The sequence below is a fragment of the Betta splendens genome, chromosome 17 (assembly GCF_900634795.4).
Source record: "Betta splendens chromosome 17, fBetSpl5.4, whole genome shotgun sequence".
In the NCBI taxonomy this organism is placed as follows: domain Eukaryota; kingdom Metazoa; phylum Chordata; class Actinopteri; order Anabantiformes; family Osphronemidae; genus Betta; species Betta splendens.
In genome coordinates, this window is record NC_040897.2 from 13,619,424 (window position 1) to 13,634,820 (window position 15,397).

Below are 15,397 nucleotides of genomic sequence, written 5' to 3' on the forward strand. Positions count from 1 at the left end.
CCCACAAGGTCAGCCTCAAAGTCACACGTCCCCAGCACGTAAATGTAATGGTTATCTTTTTGTAGCGCTGTCATTGTGAGTTATTTCATTGTCTTTAATAAGCTTGTGATGTATGTTCCTCTTCTCGCGCCGCTCGTGTTGTGATCTTGGCTTTTCATGTGAGGTGTGGCGTCACCGCCGAGGCCTCCTTTGTACCCGACTCTACTCCTTTCACTTCTAGTGGCAGGAGGATTATAGTAATTAACTTAATAAGGTTAAAGGGACTTTTTGTATAACGCCACTGTCTCATTTCACAACAGCCATCTTATTTGTGCCCAACAATGCTAATAGATGAATCTCAATTGGTGGGATGGGCTGGTGTGTTCTTTGCTGTCTACGGACTAGATTAGGTTCCCACTGGATCAGGTACATGTAATATTGGTAGATCCACCATAGCTGAAATGTGTTGCTTGTACTTATGTGCTATAGACTGGTGGTATCTAAAGCTTCCAGTAGATTGATTTGATCCAAATACCAAAGTGCAAAGTGGTTTGGAGCAGGGCGGCCAGACGGGTGGGGGTGCTGGGTGGCTGAAAATTAGATTGTATTTTTAAGTGCCCATATGGTGACCCGGTTCAAAATCTGACAGGGATAGAAATTGATTCTTTTTTAATTAAAAGTAACCATATCCACCTTGGAGAGCTACTCGGAGAGTAATGCAGTTAACACGCAGCTGTGGACCACACATATCACACAGATACAGTAGGTGCGCCAGGACGCAGAGGCCAGAGGGAGCGCTAAACAACAGGAAACGTGCTGGGCCAAAGCAGGGGCAGAAAGCAATACATGTTAGAAAACCTTTGCAAGGTAAAGTGTCGGAGGAACGCGATTTAGAGCTTGGAGAGATTCAGTAGAAAGTGGTTTTTCGAAGCCAAAGCCACAGTTTTAGAGTGGAGGGAGAAAAAGGTCACCAGAGGTTAATGATAATGATGATTAATAGTTTAATTAGGGACCTCAATGGCCAATCGCCCTAACTCACTGTGTCCTGGGGTTGGCAGTGATGAGAACCACCAGCAACGAAACATGTCAAGTCTGTCAATAGTGATTTTATTCAAAACAGATTTAGCATTTACTAGTAAAAAACTAGAGTTCTGTCAAGTATTATCAGTTTTACCACAGATAATTTGTCACATCCTGATCATTCTTCAAACTCATGAGAATGGAGAAATGTAGAAAGTTGGAATGAAGTAGGCCATACATCAGTAATGCCCCCCCCCCCCCCCCCCCCCCCTCCGCATTTATTGTTTATTTTTGGAGCACTCTCTGAGGCGCGTTTAAAGGCATTTAACACAACCTACACAGCCTGTGGACATTTAGCGGAATAAAACAAGGCTGTCTCCAGTGAGATGTATTTCATGGGTAAATGGTCACAGTAGCTTTTCGAAGATGCTAAATTATTAGGAGACTCGACAAAAGGCCTGTTGGTGCCCGCAAAGCCATAAATTTTTTGTTTTTCCATGTCTCTACAGTAATATAATTTAATTTCTATTCCATTTTGACTACTGGAGATTTGAATTACTTAATACCTCTGGGCCGTGGGTGAGAAGGTGAGAACAATGGCAGGGGAGCTTGGTGATCTCTTAGGGACAGTTGATCTAGGGAAGGCAAATTAATAAGGTTAGTGGGGTCATAAGGGGGTTTGTGGTGATGGATGATTAGCTAACTCAAAATGGGATCTCTGAGGAAGCTGGGAGCTCTCTCAGCAGCTGAGCCCCCAATCCATCCTCTCCCAGGCTCACTTAATACACTTAACATTTTCCCTGCACTTGTTTATTAATGTCAGGGTCCAAGCCAAGGTAACCACTGGACTTAACTGAGCAGCATTGACAAATCCACCCATCACGTTTAATCCCTACAGTAACTTACAAAAGGGCCACACTATGCCTAATATTACATATTCAAGCTGCATTAAAAAATGAACCTTTACTTTTTTGCATGCAAGTGTGCTCAGGTTTAAATTGTGTTACCACCCACACGAGCCTTCAGCTGCAGCCAGTTGTCCTTCACATTTTCCAAATGAGCGCCTGGTCTCATGACAGAGCAAATATGAGCATTTCATGCAGTCACCTACAGTAAGTAAGCGTCTGAGGTGATCCAGCCCTGGGGTCTGCAGATGAGCCAGCGCGTCTTTCAACTTAGGGTCACTTGCTTCGTAAAGAGCCTCTTCACTGGAGACGGGAGGTGGTTTTGCATTTTACATTTGCATCGTCCACATTGTATTCAGCTCATTATATACTGAATCACCACAGAAGTTTTTTGCCAAGTATCCAAGCAATGCAGTTCAACATCAACAACTTTTTATTTACTGCTTCTTCAAAGGGGTTTGAAGGAGTCCAGGTAGTGAGTCATTCTTGACTGGGTCTAGATTCTGCACCCGCTTGAATATGAACCCTCAGCCTCCCAGTCGTGTGATACCAGGCACACCCACAACCTCAGCGTCAGAGTGCACATCGAAGCATTTATCCCTGTGTGTTTTTAAACAGTTCCTCTAAATGCCCACTCCAGGCATCAGGCACCAAAGCACATGTATTTTTTGTCTTCAAATGTCACATATTGACTGACAGCGAGAAGTGAGAGAGAGAACAGACTTAAGAGATGCCTCCCTCGTTTATAATCGGCTTGAGAAGATGAAAGCCATTACATTAATGTTGCTCACACTGGAAAGAGAGGAGTGAAGGGTAATTGCACTTAGAGTTCTTGTTCTTCTGCGCTGTCTTGAATAATTCACAGAGGGCTAGAAGGCCTGATAGAAAGCCCATCTTTGTTGTCCACGGGGTATTAAAAGTTTGATGCTTTTCTCTTTTCTTCTACAAGTTTAGATATTTTGTTATAAGCACCATATTTGTGTGATGAAGAATCAGGATTCCTGTCATTTCTGAGTAGTTCAGAAAGTTCCATCAATGCAATCACTTCAATCACTAACCTCACAAAATGACTAGTTTAACATGAAGTGACCTTTTGTAATTTCTGTGAATACCACTCAATAATATTAACAAGAAGTGTTTTCCATTGGTGGATGTTTTGAAGTTCTAAATATACAGCACGAGTCATTTAAAACAGCGTAACAACTCGATGCTTCTTGGTGTTAAGCTGTGCAGATAGCAAACACAATGTTTAATGGTTTAAACAAACAGCCTGAAGTGCAGTTGACTTTATCGGGGTAAATAACTTGCAGGGGAGGCAGCTTTGTATGGAATTAATTGCAAATAAGTTGCCTGCTAATGGCCTAAAAAGACCTTAATGGAAGTGTTCCATTAAAGCAACCAGTGCTGATGCCATCAGACAAATTTCCACTAAGTGTTGCCTCATGAAAATGATAACTTGCTAATCCATTATTAAAAAGAATTAATGGTTTTCTCTCTGCCGCATGTGTATCGATCCCTGATACTCTACACTCCGGAGTACCTCTCATAGGGCACTCTGGCAGGACTGGGGAATACACTAATTGTTCGCCACATAAGTGCCATTTATGCAAGACCCCCTGTTCTCCCTGTTTTAATACCAGCCTTACTCTGAAGCCTCTGATGACAAAAACCAAGAAAACAAAAAATTATCCGGTCCTCAACAAACCCCAGGGTCGGTGCTTCAACGCGTGTTTTTCCTAATTCCTGGGCAAGTGTCTCAGGATGAGACACTAGTATATTAGCATGTCACCTCTCTGCTCACTTTATTGGTCCAGGATGGCTCTTGAAACTGTCAGGGAGTGTATGTATACATGTTTTTATAAACCACTTTGTTTCATCCAGTCTGCCCGGCCTCAGGTTTGTCCTTGTCCTAAAATACGACCCATATTTGTTTGTGCTTCAAACACGTTTTCTCGTTGTGTCCTTGAAAAAGTCATTTACATTTTGCACTTTGACAAGTGTTCCTGATCACCTGTCCCCCGAGATCTGTAAAACATCTGGACTTGGGATCTTTCATTTTTCTCAGACACCACAGATTCTGCTGCAGGTATTAAATTAACTGGCAGAGGCTGTTTAATCCCCCACACAGAGCGCGATCAGCAGCCTCTGGGCTCCCTCAGAGCTTTCTAAACCAGAGGCCTCTGCCCGGTTGTTAATAGCCGTCACTTCCAGTAAAACCTAAATGTCACGTCAATTGGGCTAGATTTTTAGTAAGAATACGACTACATGTGTTCACTGCAGCATAAATGCTAAATGCTAAGCATAAAAGTCTTCTGATCGTTATAATTTAACATAACTGTTTTTTACTGTTACTACTGTTTACTGTTTGGCCTTTTTAGGATATGCTTTAATTTACAACAACCTTATGATGTGTGCATGAAAGTCTGGCATGCAAACAACGCCATGCGAACAACACAAAGGAAATTAAAGGGTTTCACTGGCGTCCATTGTGTTTTTAATTCCATTCATTCATTTATTACATTCATTAGTGGGAACATGAAAGTCTTGGTGCTCAAGTTGCCAAAAAAGGTGTTTGATGTTTTGCCCTCCACCAGCCGCACAGTTGTGTGCATGAAGTAGCACCGTTTTCCGTGCCAATCACTTTTAGATCTTTGTGGGAAGTGGATTTTTTTAATTGAATTGAATGGTTTGAATGAATGACTTCTAATCCAGACATGTCATTCTCCTGTGTTTTAGCCCAGTTTTGGTGTTTACACCATAGCTGCTGTAATTAGAGCCACACTGTGAAAGCTCAAAGCCTCGCCCTCTCCTCAACTCAAAAATCCTGGAGTCTTGTAACCAATACTGGGCCTGACAGTGATGGCAGCACTTCATCTGAACTGCCAGCGAGAGGAGGACACGGACTGAAGCTTTGTGTGTCAAGATAGCTGTTGTGAGTGTGACGTATGGAAGCTTAGAAAGACTGCAGCTCAAAGCTGGCGGTGGCTGGCTGAGCGAAGGATTTGCATAGGTAGGCTTATGTGTTTTCCACCTCGCCCCTGCCATTGTTTTCATGTGACATCTGCCCGACAGCCAAGAAAATGGGACGCAGGCAGAGAAAAAGGGTCGAGCTTGGATTGTGCGTCTCTAAGAAAGGAACTGACAAACCCAACGGTTGCATGTTCTCACCCACCAGAAGCGCCGGTTTTGTCTTTTTGTTCAGTCTAAGGGCTGCTGCTAGCTCCAGCCATAAGTATGGGCTTGAAGGCCACCACACTGTTTTCTGACATGTTTTGGATTAATAATCAACATCTTAGCATTTGCCACAATTTATCCTTAAAGTCACAGGTTTAACTATCCAAAATCAGGGCTGTAAGAGGATTAATATGGGAAAAGCATAGCAGACGATAGATCACCCTTTTCTCCACTTATCCCTCAAAATCCTTATGATTTCTAAGATCAAGTTGTTAAATGTTTGTGGCAATACATGAGCTTACATCCCTTAATTTGAAGCATGTGCTGAGGACTGTTTAATGCTGCCTGATCCTCCCTCTAAGCAACAAAGTGAAAAGCCCTCACATCAACTTAAACGCAACCACTGTAGACAGATGTTAGCGGGAACTCTTGGAAGTCAGGACGGTGATAATCAGGTCTCGAGCATTCCGACTCGCCGCCCATGCACGCACTCATGCATGCTCAGTCACACACTCTTAAGAGCTCATCAGGTTTGAATGATTAGCACCGCTCTCCCGCTGCTGTCTGCATGTGTGCCCCAGTCGCATTCTGATCTAATAGAAAAGGATTTATTAATGTGCCGCTGCCGTTTAAATCTTGTCCCTGGGAGAAGTAGGACGAAAATATCCTTCAAATGCCAGGTGGGTTGAGGAACTAGGAGGAGGTCACAGGTCAGACTGGGTGGATATGTTGGATTACTGTGCATCGCTAAGCATGCACAATGCCCTTCTCACACACTACACTGCACTACAGTACACTTGGATGTGATAGTGTTCTGCTAGCTTATGTGACTGGGTTCTAAAGGATCCTATGGGTGGGTTCTGTGGCGATGACGTTCCCTGTAGGTGGCCAGGTCATATATCACAAAACAGCTGCACGAATATGTGCACAATACATCAAAGCGTTTGCCCGTAGCTCGGCGCCTGGATGCGTGTAGTATCACTGTCACTGTGGTGGTTGAGTAAAGGCTCCTCTGCAGGAATGTCCTCAAGGAAGGACAGCCAGTCAACTAAGGCAGCACAGGGTGAGGATATAAGAGGTGGACGTGTTTCCTGAAGGTCTCATCCATATCTAAAACGGCTGCATGTTATGCTAACTAGCTATTGACCTGCCCACTGCATCTTCTCTCATCACTTACTGTCTGAACACATAAAATGGGAAGGAACGGTAACCGACACTGCTGGGTTTTCCCCTGTGTATGTTCAACAGGGAGCAACTGGCACCTCTTGTGTGTGCACAGCATAGTGATTCACCCCTTTGTGTACTGTACGTGTCCACGGGGGGGTCTGCTCGGCGTCACTGTGGTTTAGGTGTTCCCCATTACCCTCTTTAATCACTCTGGAGATGAAATCCTAGCCGACAGAGCTGGTAATAAGCGCATTGTGTTATGCGGTTAGAGCCAGACTTGTATTATGCTCACCTGCGGCTGAGAATACGGTGTGAGGCGCTGCAGCTATCGCACGGAGCGAAGGTGTGCTCATTGTGGCATCATGTCAACTTAGATGTACTGTCGCTAAACCACACGGCTTATTGTCCTGCACACAATGGCGCTGGGTGTGGTGCTGTGTGCACGAGCAACGATTAGAGGCCATCTCCAAGCTAGTAAACACCACGAGGTGCAGGACTGTTATTGTAAACCCGTGTTTTCCAAGAAGCTGCAAAGAAGGTAGAGGCAAAACATGTCCATGTTGACGCCCACATTATTTCATTTACTGACATGTCATCTAGCAGGTGTTTTTGTGAAAACAACGTGAATTTACCTGATTGTCTGGCTTCGCCTACTGAGTTTAATACTAGATTTAAGTCCGTTGGCTGTGTGCAGCAACAACAAAGGTGTTTTGAAATGGTGTGTCACAGAAAGATTTCAGCGACGGGCAGGCGCACACCTGTGTTGGTTTTCCTGTGACTGCCTTTGTCTGCAGAAAAACACATCCACCCACAGATAATCAAATTTACATTCAGATGTGACTGGCTCAGGCGCTAGCTTCACCTTCACGTCCCCCTTCTGCTCCCTGTCGCCCTTGTCTCGCTCTCCCTCTTCCCTCTAACTGATTTCTTTCCCTCCCTGTTCTTATCACTCTCAATTTACCTCTGCCTCCTCTGCCCCATGCTTTTACAGGCTTGCCAAGTTTTGTCAAATCCCCAGAGGACCAGACGGGCATCTCTGGCGGAGTTGCGTCGTTTGTGTGCCAGGCCACTGGGGAGCCCAAACCCAGAATCACCTGGATGAAGAAAGGCAAGAAAGTCAGCTCCCAGCGCTTTGAGGTGAGCGCTCATGCGTGACTTTCACATCGCTGAGCACACTCAGAAATACACAGAGGCGAAAACCACGGGGCGCCGCTTTACAGGTGGGGGCTTTCTTATGAGGGCAGACACATTCACGTGTGCTTTAGCAGTATTTACACAAGGCGTATGCTCACACAGCACAGACAATCGATGGTCCTATTACTGAGCAGAACGCCAACTATTCTCGTCTCCAAGAGAGACCAGACAAACTTCCCTTCTCTTTAATCTGCTCCAGTCTTGCTTAATATAGTCCCCTTCATCTCTTTCAGTCTTTTCACGCCCTCACCCTCCCCTTCAGTTCCTCAGCTCCACCAGCTCTGGCCCTACACCCCATTGAAGTATTATCTGATGTGTTCCCCCTCCCTCTTTTCAGCCCGTATGAACAGAAGGACGGCCTTAGGTGGGAACTCACACTGTCTAAGACCAGTGTTTTCAATGGAGCATAGTATCACATTCCCCATCATGAATCCTTATTTTGGTTCTGCTGTGAAACAGTGTTGGTGAATATTGTCTCTGTTGTCTTACCTGTGTTTATTAAGTATAGTCAACAATTAGAAACTTGGGCTTGAACATGAAAATAGGCTTTTTGCACAAATTGTTCATTTTTCTCTCTGCAAGCACAGAAATGTGGTGTCTGTGTTGCAACAAAAACACTGAGAAAAGAGAAGTGACCCTTAAAAATATTCCTGCCCTTTTGCTTTGCTCTGCTAGGTGATTGAGTTTGATGACGGCTCAGGCTCTGTGCTGCGAATCCAGCCACTGCGCACACACAGAGATGAAGCCATTTACGAGTGCACAGCCACCAACAGCGCTGGAGAGATCAACACCAGTGCCAAGCTTACAGTGCTTGAAGGTAAGATAAGTTGTATTTGGTTGCTTTGTTTGTTTGGCTGTTTGTCTCCTTGTAGCATTTTCTGAAATCTCTCCCTCTGTTCTGGTTGTTGCAAACAAGCAAATTCAGTGCATAGTCACTGAATGATGAAATGATGAGTCAATAAAAGCGTATTTTCAGCATTATGCAAAAAACTTTAGGAAAAATGTCTTCATTGGCGTATAAACACTTGTTTCAGAGTTTTCTACAGAGGGCTACCCTCCGTGCCTCCAGGCTTGTTTGACCCCAGTGAACCTTCATTCTCTTTTCACCCATTGAGTTAATGTATGTGATTTATGTTGACAGAGGTTCTGCACCTCTCCCTGCTCAGCCTTCCATATCGCTGAGCCGTGAGGGTGAATTTCTCCTTTAATTGATTGTAATTTTGTCATGTGGGTGCTAGTCACCACAGGAGCTGATTTCATTAGAAACTTTCAAAAAGAGCTAGCCAGTGGGAAGATTAAAGCTGCCCAAAGCTATTACACTGGCATTAAAGCAGATCCTCTCTCATTCAAATACAGCTTCCATCCCCTGTTTGAATCCCATCTTTCTTACACCCACCCTTCCTTTTTTCTCTGTCCACACTGATTTGATGATATCATTGGCTGGGCTTGCGTAATCATCCCGAAGGGACTTTTCTCCTGCACAGTTTTTTTTTACCCCTGTTTTGCTCTATGTCATGAGAAATGCAGTTGGCTTTACAAACAAGACGCACTAACATGGCATGAAGCACACTGAAATGAGATGAGATTAATCACAGCCTTAGTTAGGGGGCAAACTGGGATGCAGAGTTTGGGGTCTTAGAGTAAAGGAAGGACAACAGTCTTACTCAACAGTGAGCAACTGTTCTCACCAGAGGACGTGCTTTGCATGAGGTCGTCTTCTGTCTGTGATCCTGTTCTCTGTGTTAGATCTTCTAACCCTGGAGTCAAGTACTGTAATATGCAGACATTCACTGATTTTATCTAGAGCTTCACCAGTGCACATTTACTTAATGTAGGAGGAGCGAAACTGGATCTTTAACCATGGCACTAACACTGTTCAATCACACGGGAAAATATGTTACCATATAAATGTATCGTTACAAAACCTGAACTAAATGTTACACTTTCTATATTTTTAAATGTGCATAACAGCTTTAAAGCTGCATTACACAGCCTTCTTTATGTTATTACAATGAGTGACTGTTGCACAAAGGAGCTGCAGGATTCCATCGCAAATCATCACCTGACTCTGCGGTGAGGCACTTATAGGTTCAACATGCTTATGGAATCTGGCTGTGGAATGGTTATCTGTCTCTTGTTAATGTGCCAAAGGTTTGACAGTCTTCAGCTTTAGCAGCCACTTGTTTACTTTGGCTATCTGCCATTTTACTGTGAGCACGTTGAGCACGTAACGTGCAACTGCCTTCAAGCTTGTAGGCACACGTCCACAGTGTTTTTTTTCCTGGACAATATGTTTTTTATTTGTTGGAAGTGAGCTATCTGCCAAAAGTGATAACAGTAGCATGAGACCTCAAGGTTATCGAGTTTGTCATTTCTTTAACTATTAATATTCCAGACTTTGGTCCTGCAGACTTAACTGTCAGTGTAAATATTTTATTTATTATGTTGTTGTTGTTATGTTTTTTCTAAATCAATCTGGTAGTGAGTCATTGTGTATACTCCAGCATTAGCAAACATGTTTGAGCATGCAATTGCAAATTAAAGAATGCATTACAGTACGTGTGTCAATGCAGCACCGTGTTCTGGTAAACGACTGAGACACACATCATACTCTGTCAACACAACTACTGCTTGACCAGAACCCTGAGGGTGCACTGGGCAACTGTGCATATTCATACATGCACACACAGTATACACATAAGAAACACACACTCATGAATATTTACACACATACTCTCCATGCAAATCCACACACCCCTATAGAGCAATGTCGTCAGCGCGGCTCTATTTTTAGACTATTGTTCGTAGAAAAGCAATACATCAAGTTCATATCGGCACCACCACACAAGAAAACACCGGGGCAGCACCGAGCAGACGAAGACTAATGCTCGCACTCAGTGCGCTGGTGATGGCTTGAATTTCTGAGAAGTCGGCCCATTAGAATGCAGCTGTAATGATGAAATCTGTAAAACCTGCATCTGTAGAGTTAATTCACTGTACTCGGAACCTGTGCAGCTTCCTAGCAACCAATAACGGAGGACCGTCTGTCCCCGTAGAGGAGCCATGGATGTGTAAATAAGAATGAAAGCTTTGGAGTCCTTTAAAAACATCAGTCAGCCTTCCTGAATAAACAAAAGACGAAAGAAATGACTTCATGCATCTCTCGGATTCTAAAATGAAATCTGCATGACTTAAAGTACATGTGACTTAAAGCACATGAAGTTGTTTTAATACAATGAGCAGCTCCATCTAGGCAGCTACTAAGAATGGTGGAGTCATTATACCACTAAGTCGATCTGGATTATAGGTTTTAGCAGAGCAAAGAAAGGTTGAGCATTAATTATGATTATTTCATATACTGGCTCTTTATTTTGTTATGCCAATCCTGCAAAATATGGATTATGACAGTCATACCGGTGCGGCTTTATACAGCGCTCTTTGTCCTCAAAATGGCTGTATTGTAAAATGGAAAGTGACATAGTTTGGGAGTACATTATAGTGTCTGGGGCACTTGCTTGTGATTTGATGAATGTATTTCTAATTCAAGTTGACTTCACCGACAGTTCCGTCCTACAGTAAGTCCATGTGGGTTGATTAAAAATAAGACGCTGTCAAATAATTACTGAAGTGCATGTGAAATTCTGTGTTATGAATGATATGGCTGTCATGTCGGGCCCGGTCCTGGTGATCAGAACTGCCTGTGTGGTGCAGCGCTGCTCACCTGTGGCCAGGCTCTGAGGCCCGTTTTCACACCAGCCAGGTCCTGCTTTAGTCCTTTTGCAGTCATGAGTCTGGAGTCATTCTGTAATTCTGTCACGCTGTAACAGCCCCACTCTTTGTTCATGGCGGTTCTCACGCTCCTGTCTAAGAGGTCACACCACTGAGACTTGCATACGGGCCCAAGTCAGCTCAGCCGTTTCTCATTGTGCACGAGACAAAGTGACACACAATGGTAAAGTAAAGCTATCCCCCTTTACTGTCACCACACTGTCAGAAGTCAGCATCTGAAGATACAGTATCACCCCTCTCTGTCCCTCATGTTTTGAACAACAGATTTCCTTTTAAATCTACAGTTGAGCCTTATTTATTTAGGTTTTCAGTCAGTTGTGTGCAGGCCTGATGGATAATGAGGATGCCACAAAGGTGTGATTGAGCCGTAATGTCCATTTTTCATGTCTGTTTTTGTTTCCTTCTCATTTATTTGTTCCCACTTTCTTGTCTGTATAGTTTTATTTCCCTTTTTCTGTTTTATTTTTCAGTATCTCTGTTAAATATAGTGGACAGTGTGCTGGTGATATGGTCTATAGTCGTATAGAGAGATGACCAAAGGGAGCAATGACTCATTACTTGGGTAACGATGCCAATGTTCTGACCTTGAGCGCCCCTCTTGAATTGAACTGCCTCAGTAAATGTCCAGGTAAATGGTGCTTGTCTCAGTGATGTATGAAATAAACTACTACTGGCCAGAAAAGACATCTCAGCTCACATCAGTCTTAAAAGCTGTGTGCAGCCACTTCTGCCACTCTGAAGCAATATTTCATATTTTCATAGGCATTAACATTTAATGAGCATGTAAAATGCAATGACTCAGCTCTAGAAAGGACAAAGGTGGTGTCAAAACCACGGTGATAATAAAACTGATGAGGGTCTGTGCTGCAACTGATAGACTGGGGATCGTCACAACTGGAAGCCTGATACAAAATCCTTAAAGGTACATGATTGTGATTGCTGCTATCGGGAGCCAGGGGATTGCAACACTCCTGGGAAAGGCCCCGAGTGAATTTGATTTTCCAAGTAAAAACAAACAAGCAACGTTCCCAGCACAAGTTCAACTTCATGGATTGGTTGACAGATATTCAGGAAAATGACATTGCAACATTATTAATAATGATCCTTTCTGTGTAACAGTAACTCAGCCAAACTAGTCATAGAGCTTAACCCTCCCTTCTACCTTAGGGAAGTGAAAATTCCAACATCTCATCTCCAATTTAATGCATATGTCTGGTTCAAGTTTGAGCAGAATAAAAAGCTAAAACAAGCGCATAAGCATCAAACTGATAACTGCAGAGCATCCTGTGTCTCCTTTAAATATAAGCACAAACCTAGGCACACGGAGTGACTTTCTGCTGTGCTGAGAACATTCTCTTGTCCTTTGGGAGACAGCGGACCTGTCTCTAGAAAGGAGGAATGTTATCTAATGGTACCAGATCAAAAGCCCCATCATTACTGGAATCCTCTGCTGTCAGAGTGTGAATTAGAAAGGTTCTCCTTCAGACCAGCTGCACACCTTTTTGAAGTTTCCTGGCAACTCTTTTCTGAACAAGTAATGCTGAGGAAGAAATGCAATATTTGGAAAGGTCAAGCGCGAAATATGCAGGTATTCAAAGCTCCTGGTGAAAGCGTCCGACATCGGAGGGACGCAGCTCCTTTTAATATTGATTAGAGACAGCTCTGCCCGTGTCATTTTTAATTTACCAAAGGCTAATCATGCGGTAGTGTTATGGCATATGGTTATGACATCTTTCCAGCTGGAACTCAGAACAGCTTTACTGTGTTGCCTGCATTTAGTGCTCCTGTGTTTGGTGGCAGTAAACAAATTACGGTCTCACCGGTTAGAAAAGGTCTTTATTTGCTTGGCATGCATTACAGTCCCTGGTGCAGAGGCTGGAAATGCCTGCAACACAATGCCAGTAATAAATATCTCAGGAGCCAGGCAAGTGCAGACAACAAACCTGACTGGATAAACAACATAGAAATCTCATTGCGCCTCTTCCCAGCAAGATAAATACATACAGAAGCTATATCGGAATGATTTAATACCGAGCCCTGCTCCCCCGACAACTTAATCCTCTCCTTCGCACTATTCAGATCTTCTACAATGACCAAAATAAGGTCTGTTGTGTAACTGCTATTTTGCTGTATTACTTTTTTCACGGCTGCTGGCTTCCTGCTTCCGTCCTAATAGTAATTATTGCATTCAAAGCGGTGAACGGCCAGTTCACGTGTGACATTGCATCCGCGCGGCTTAGGCTCGGTCTGGACAGAGCGGCTCCCGTTTTAGGCGCGGCGCTTATTTTTCAAAGCATGCAAAAGGAATAGAGAGGCACACACTAAATCATTCTGGGCCACGCTTCCTCACACACCCATCTACAGGTGCGACCCCCCTACTTTATTTCTGCGCTCCGTTGTGGCGGTCTGTGTCACAGATTTAATTTCTCCCACCATCTGCTGGCTGGAGGCCCGGCGTCGTACATCATATCCGGGGTGACAGATACAAACTGCATCTGTCTTTGCACGCGTCTCCCAAGGACTCGCATTACGTCAGGCTGGAATCACTGCGCCGGCCACCCAATCTGCATCCTCGCATCCTTAATGCCAAGGACGTGGACGACGCGGGGAGGACGGATAGCTTTTTAAATGTGGTCAGGGATATTTGCACCGCCATTTCATATTAAGAGTAATTAAGACGGAGCACAAAAGGGAACCGGAATAGAACAATGACAAACATGTGGCTTGTGCTGGAAAACCGGTTTGTTTTGTATTTTTACCCTGGCTTTCTTCTCTCTTAATAAATCTATAATTTTCATCTTGGTTGATAATAATATATAATTTTACATTTTCAGTTATGCTGGACAAACCCTGATTGGTCCATTCGTGACATTTGTTCCACTCTTGACAAAAGATTGTGGCGCATGTAAGACATGTGGGCGGAGCTCTATTTGCTTTGAGCAACATTTTATCATGTGTACTTGTCCATCAATTACTTCATGCTTTTGGCAAGCTGCATCCGTAAGGACTGAAATGTCTGGAATGTCTGCGCCATTAGCGCTGATCTTGTCTGTGCCCTCAGGATAAAGAAAGAAGCAGAAAGATAAAAGGGTAAGAGGTCAGGGAGTAAGAGATACTAGAAGAAAAGCGAGTGGATTTGTTTTTTTAACAGAGGTGTTAAAATTGGAGCTCAACTTTAAAAATCCCTTCATCATTATGGCTATTAGCTGCTTTTATCCACTTTTTACATTGTTAAAAGCCTGTAATTTGGAATTAAAACCTCAAAACACATCTGCAGCCTGTCCTAATTACCCAGGAGTGGATTCACATTTTTGTAATTTGTCACATAACTTTGAAAAGAATCAACATCCTGCAAGGTGTTAGGCTAATCCTGCCACATATTTATTTTATTTTAAGTTGTCTAGTGATTTTTAAAGAGCCTTGATGCATCAGAGCTTTCCACCAACACATTTGATTAAGCTCAAAGAACACGAAAAATGGAAAAAACTTAAGCGGTGAAATCGGCGCTATTAGTAAAAACCAATTCACTGGTGACGCTGATGTGAACTCTCCTCAGTAAATGTCTTTCGTTCAGAGATCTGAGTAGGAAGGTAACAGGCCCGTGTCAAAAAGTGGCATATGTACTTTATGTACAGTATGTGAATGCAATGCAACTCAAACACTGACCTCAAACTGACACACGTCATCTCCTATTAATTATTTAGGGCATTGTTGGCCTCCCAGCGGTACAGGCTATCGCAGAGCTATCGATCTGGATTGCGTAGTCTTGCACAGTGTTCTTGTATACGCCTGTACTACAAACTGTAGACGGTACAGAAAACTGCTGCTTCTGTTTGCCGTCATACATTTTTGTGTGCAGAGCTGTAGCCTGTCACTGTTTTACACTTAAAGATAAGGCCGATGATGATTGTCAGGACATATTGAACTTCTCGTCTGGATTTTGTCTCTGGCTTTCTGGAGATATTGGAGATGTGACAAGGCACGTAGATCTGTGTGCATTGTCAGAGCGAGACAGACGTATCCAGGAATTGACATCTGCTATTACATATCTGCCAGAACCAGCTGCAACAGGCTTTTATTATTCACTTCAGTTTTTACTGAATACGTGTCACGCGTGCATTCACTGATGGACTGACACGCTGCCTCCTCCATTAGAGTCTTAAGTGAAG

General features: G+C 43.5%; 1 protein-coding gene across 13 annotated transcripts in view; it reads left to right on the top strand.

Annotated features, from left to right (window-relative positions):
• The window catches only part of LOC114844950 (receptor-type tyrosine-protein phosphatase F), a 129,218-nt gene that overhangs the window by 47,999 nt on the left and 65,822 nt on the right, over positions 1-15,397 (top strand). For all 13 annotated transcript variants that reach the window (XM_055503984.1, XM_055503987.1, XM_055503986.1 and 10 more), the window contains exons 3-4: positions 7,237-7,382; positions 8,115-8,256. In XM_055503984.1, the coding sequence (XP_055359959.1) occupies positions 7,237-7,382; positions 8,115-8,256 (288 nt within the window). The remainder of the gene's footprint in view (positions 1-7,236; positions 7,383-8,114; positions 8,257-15,397) is intronic.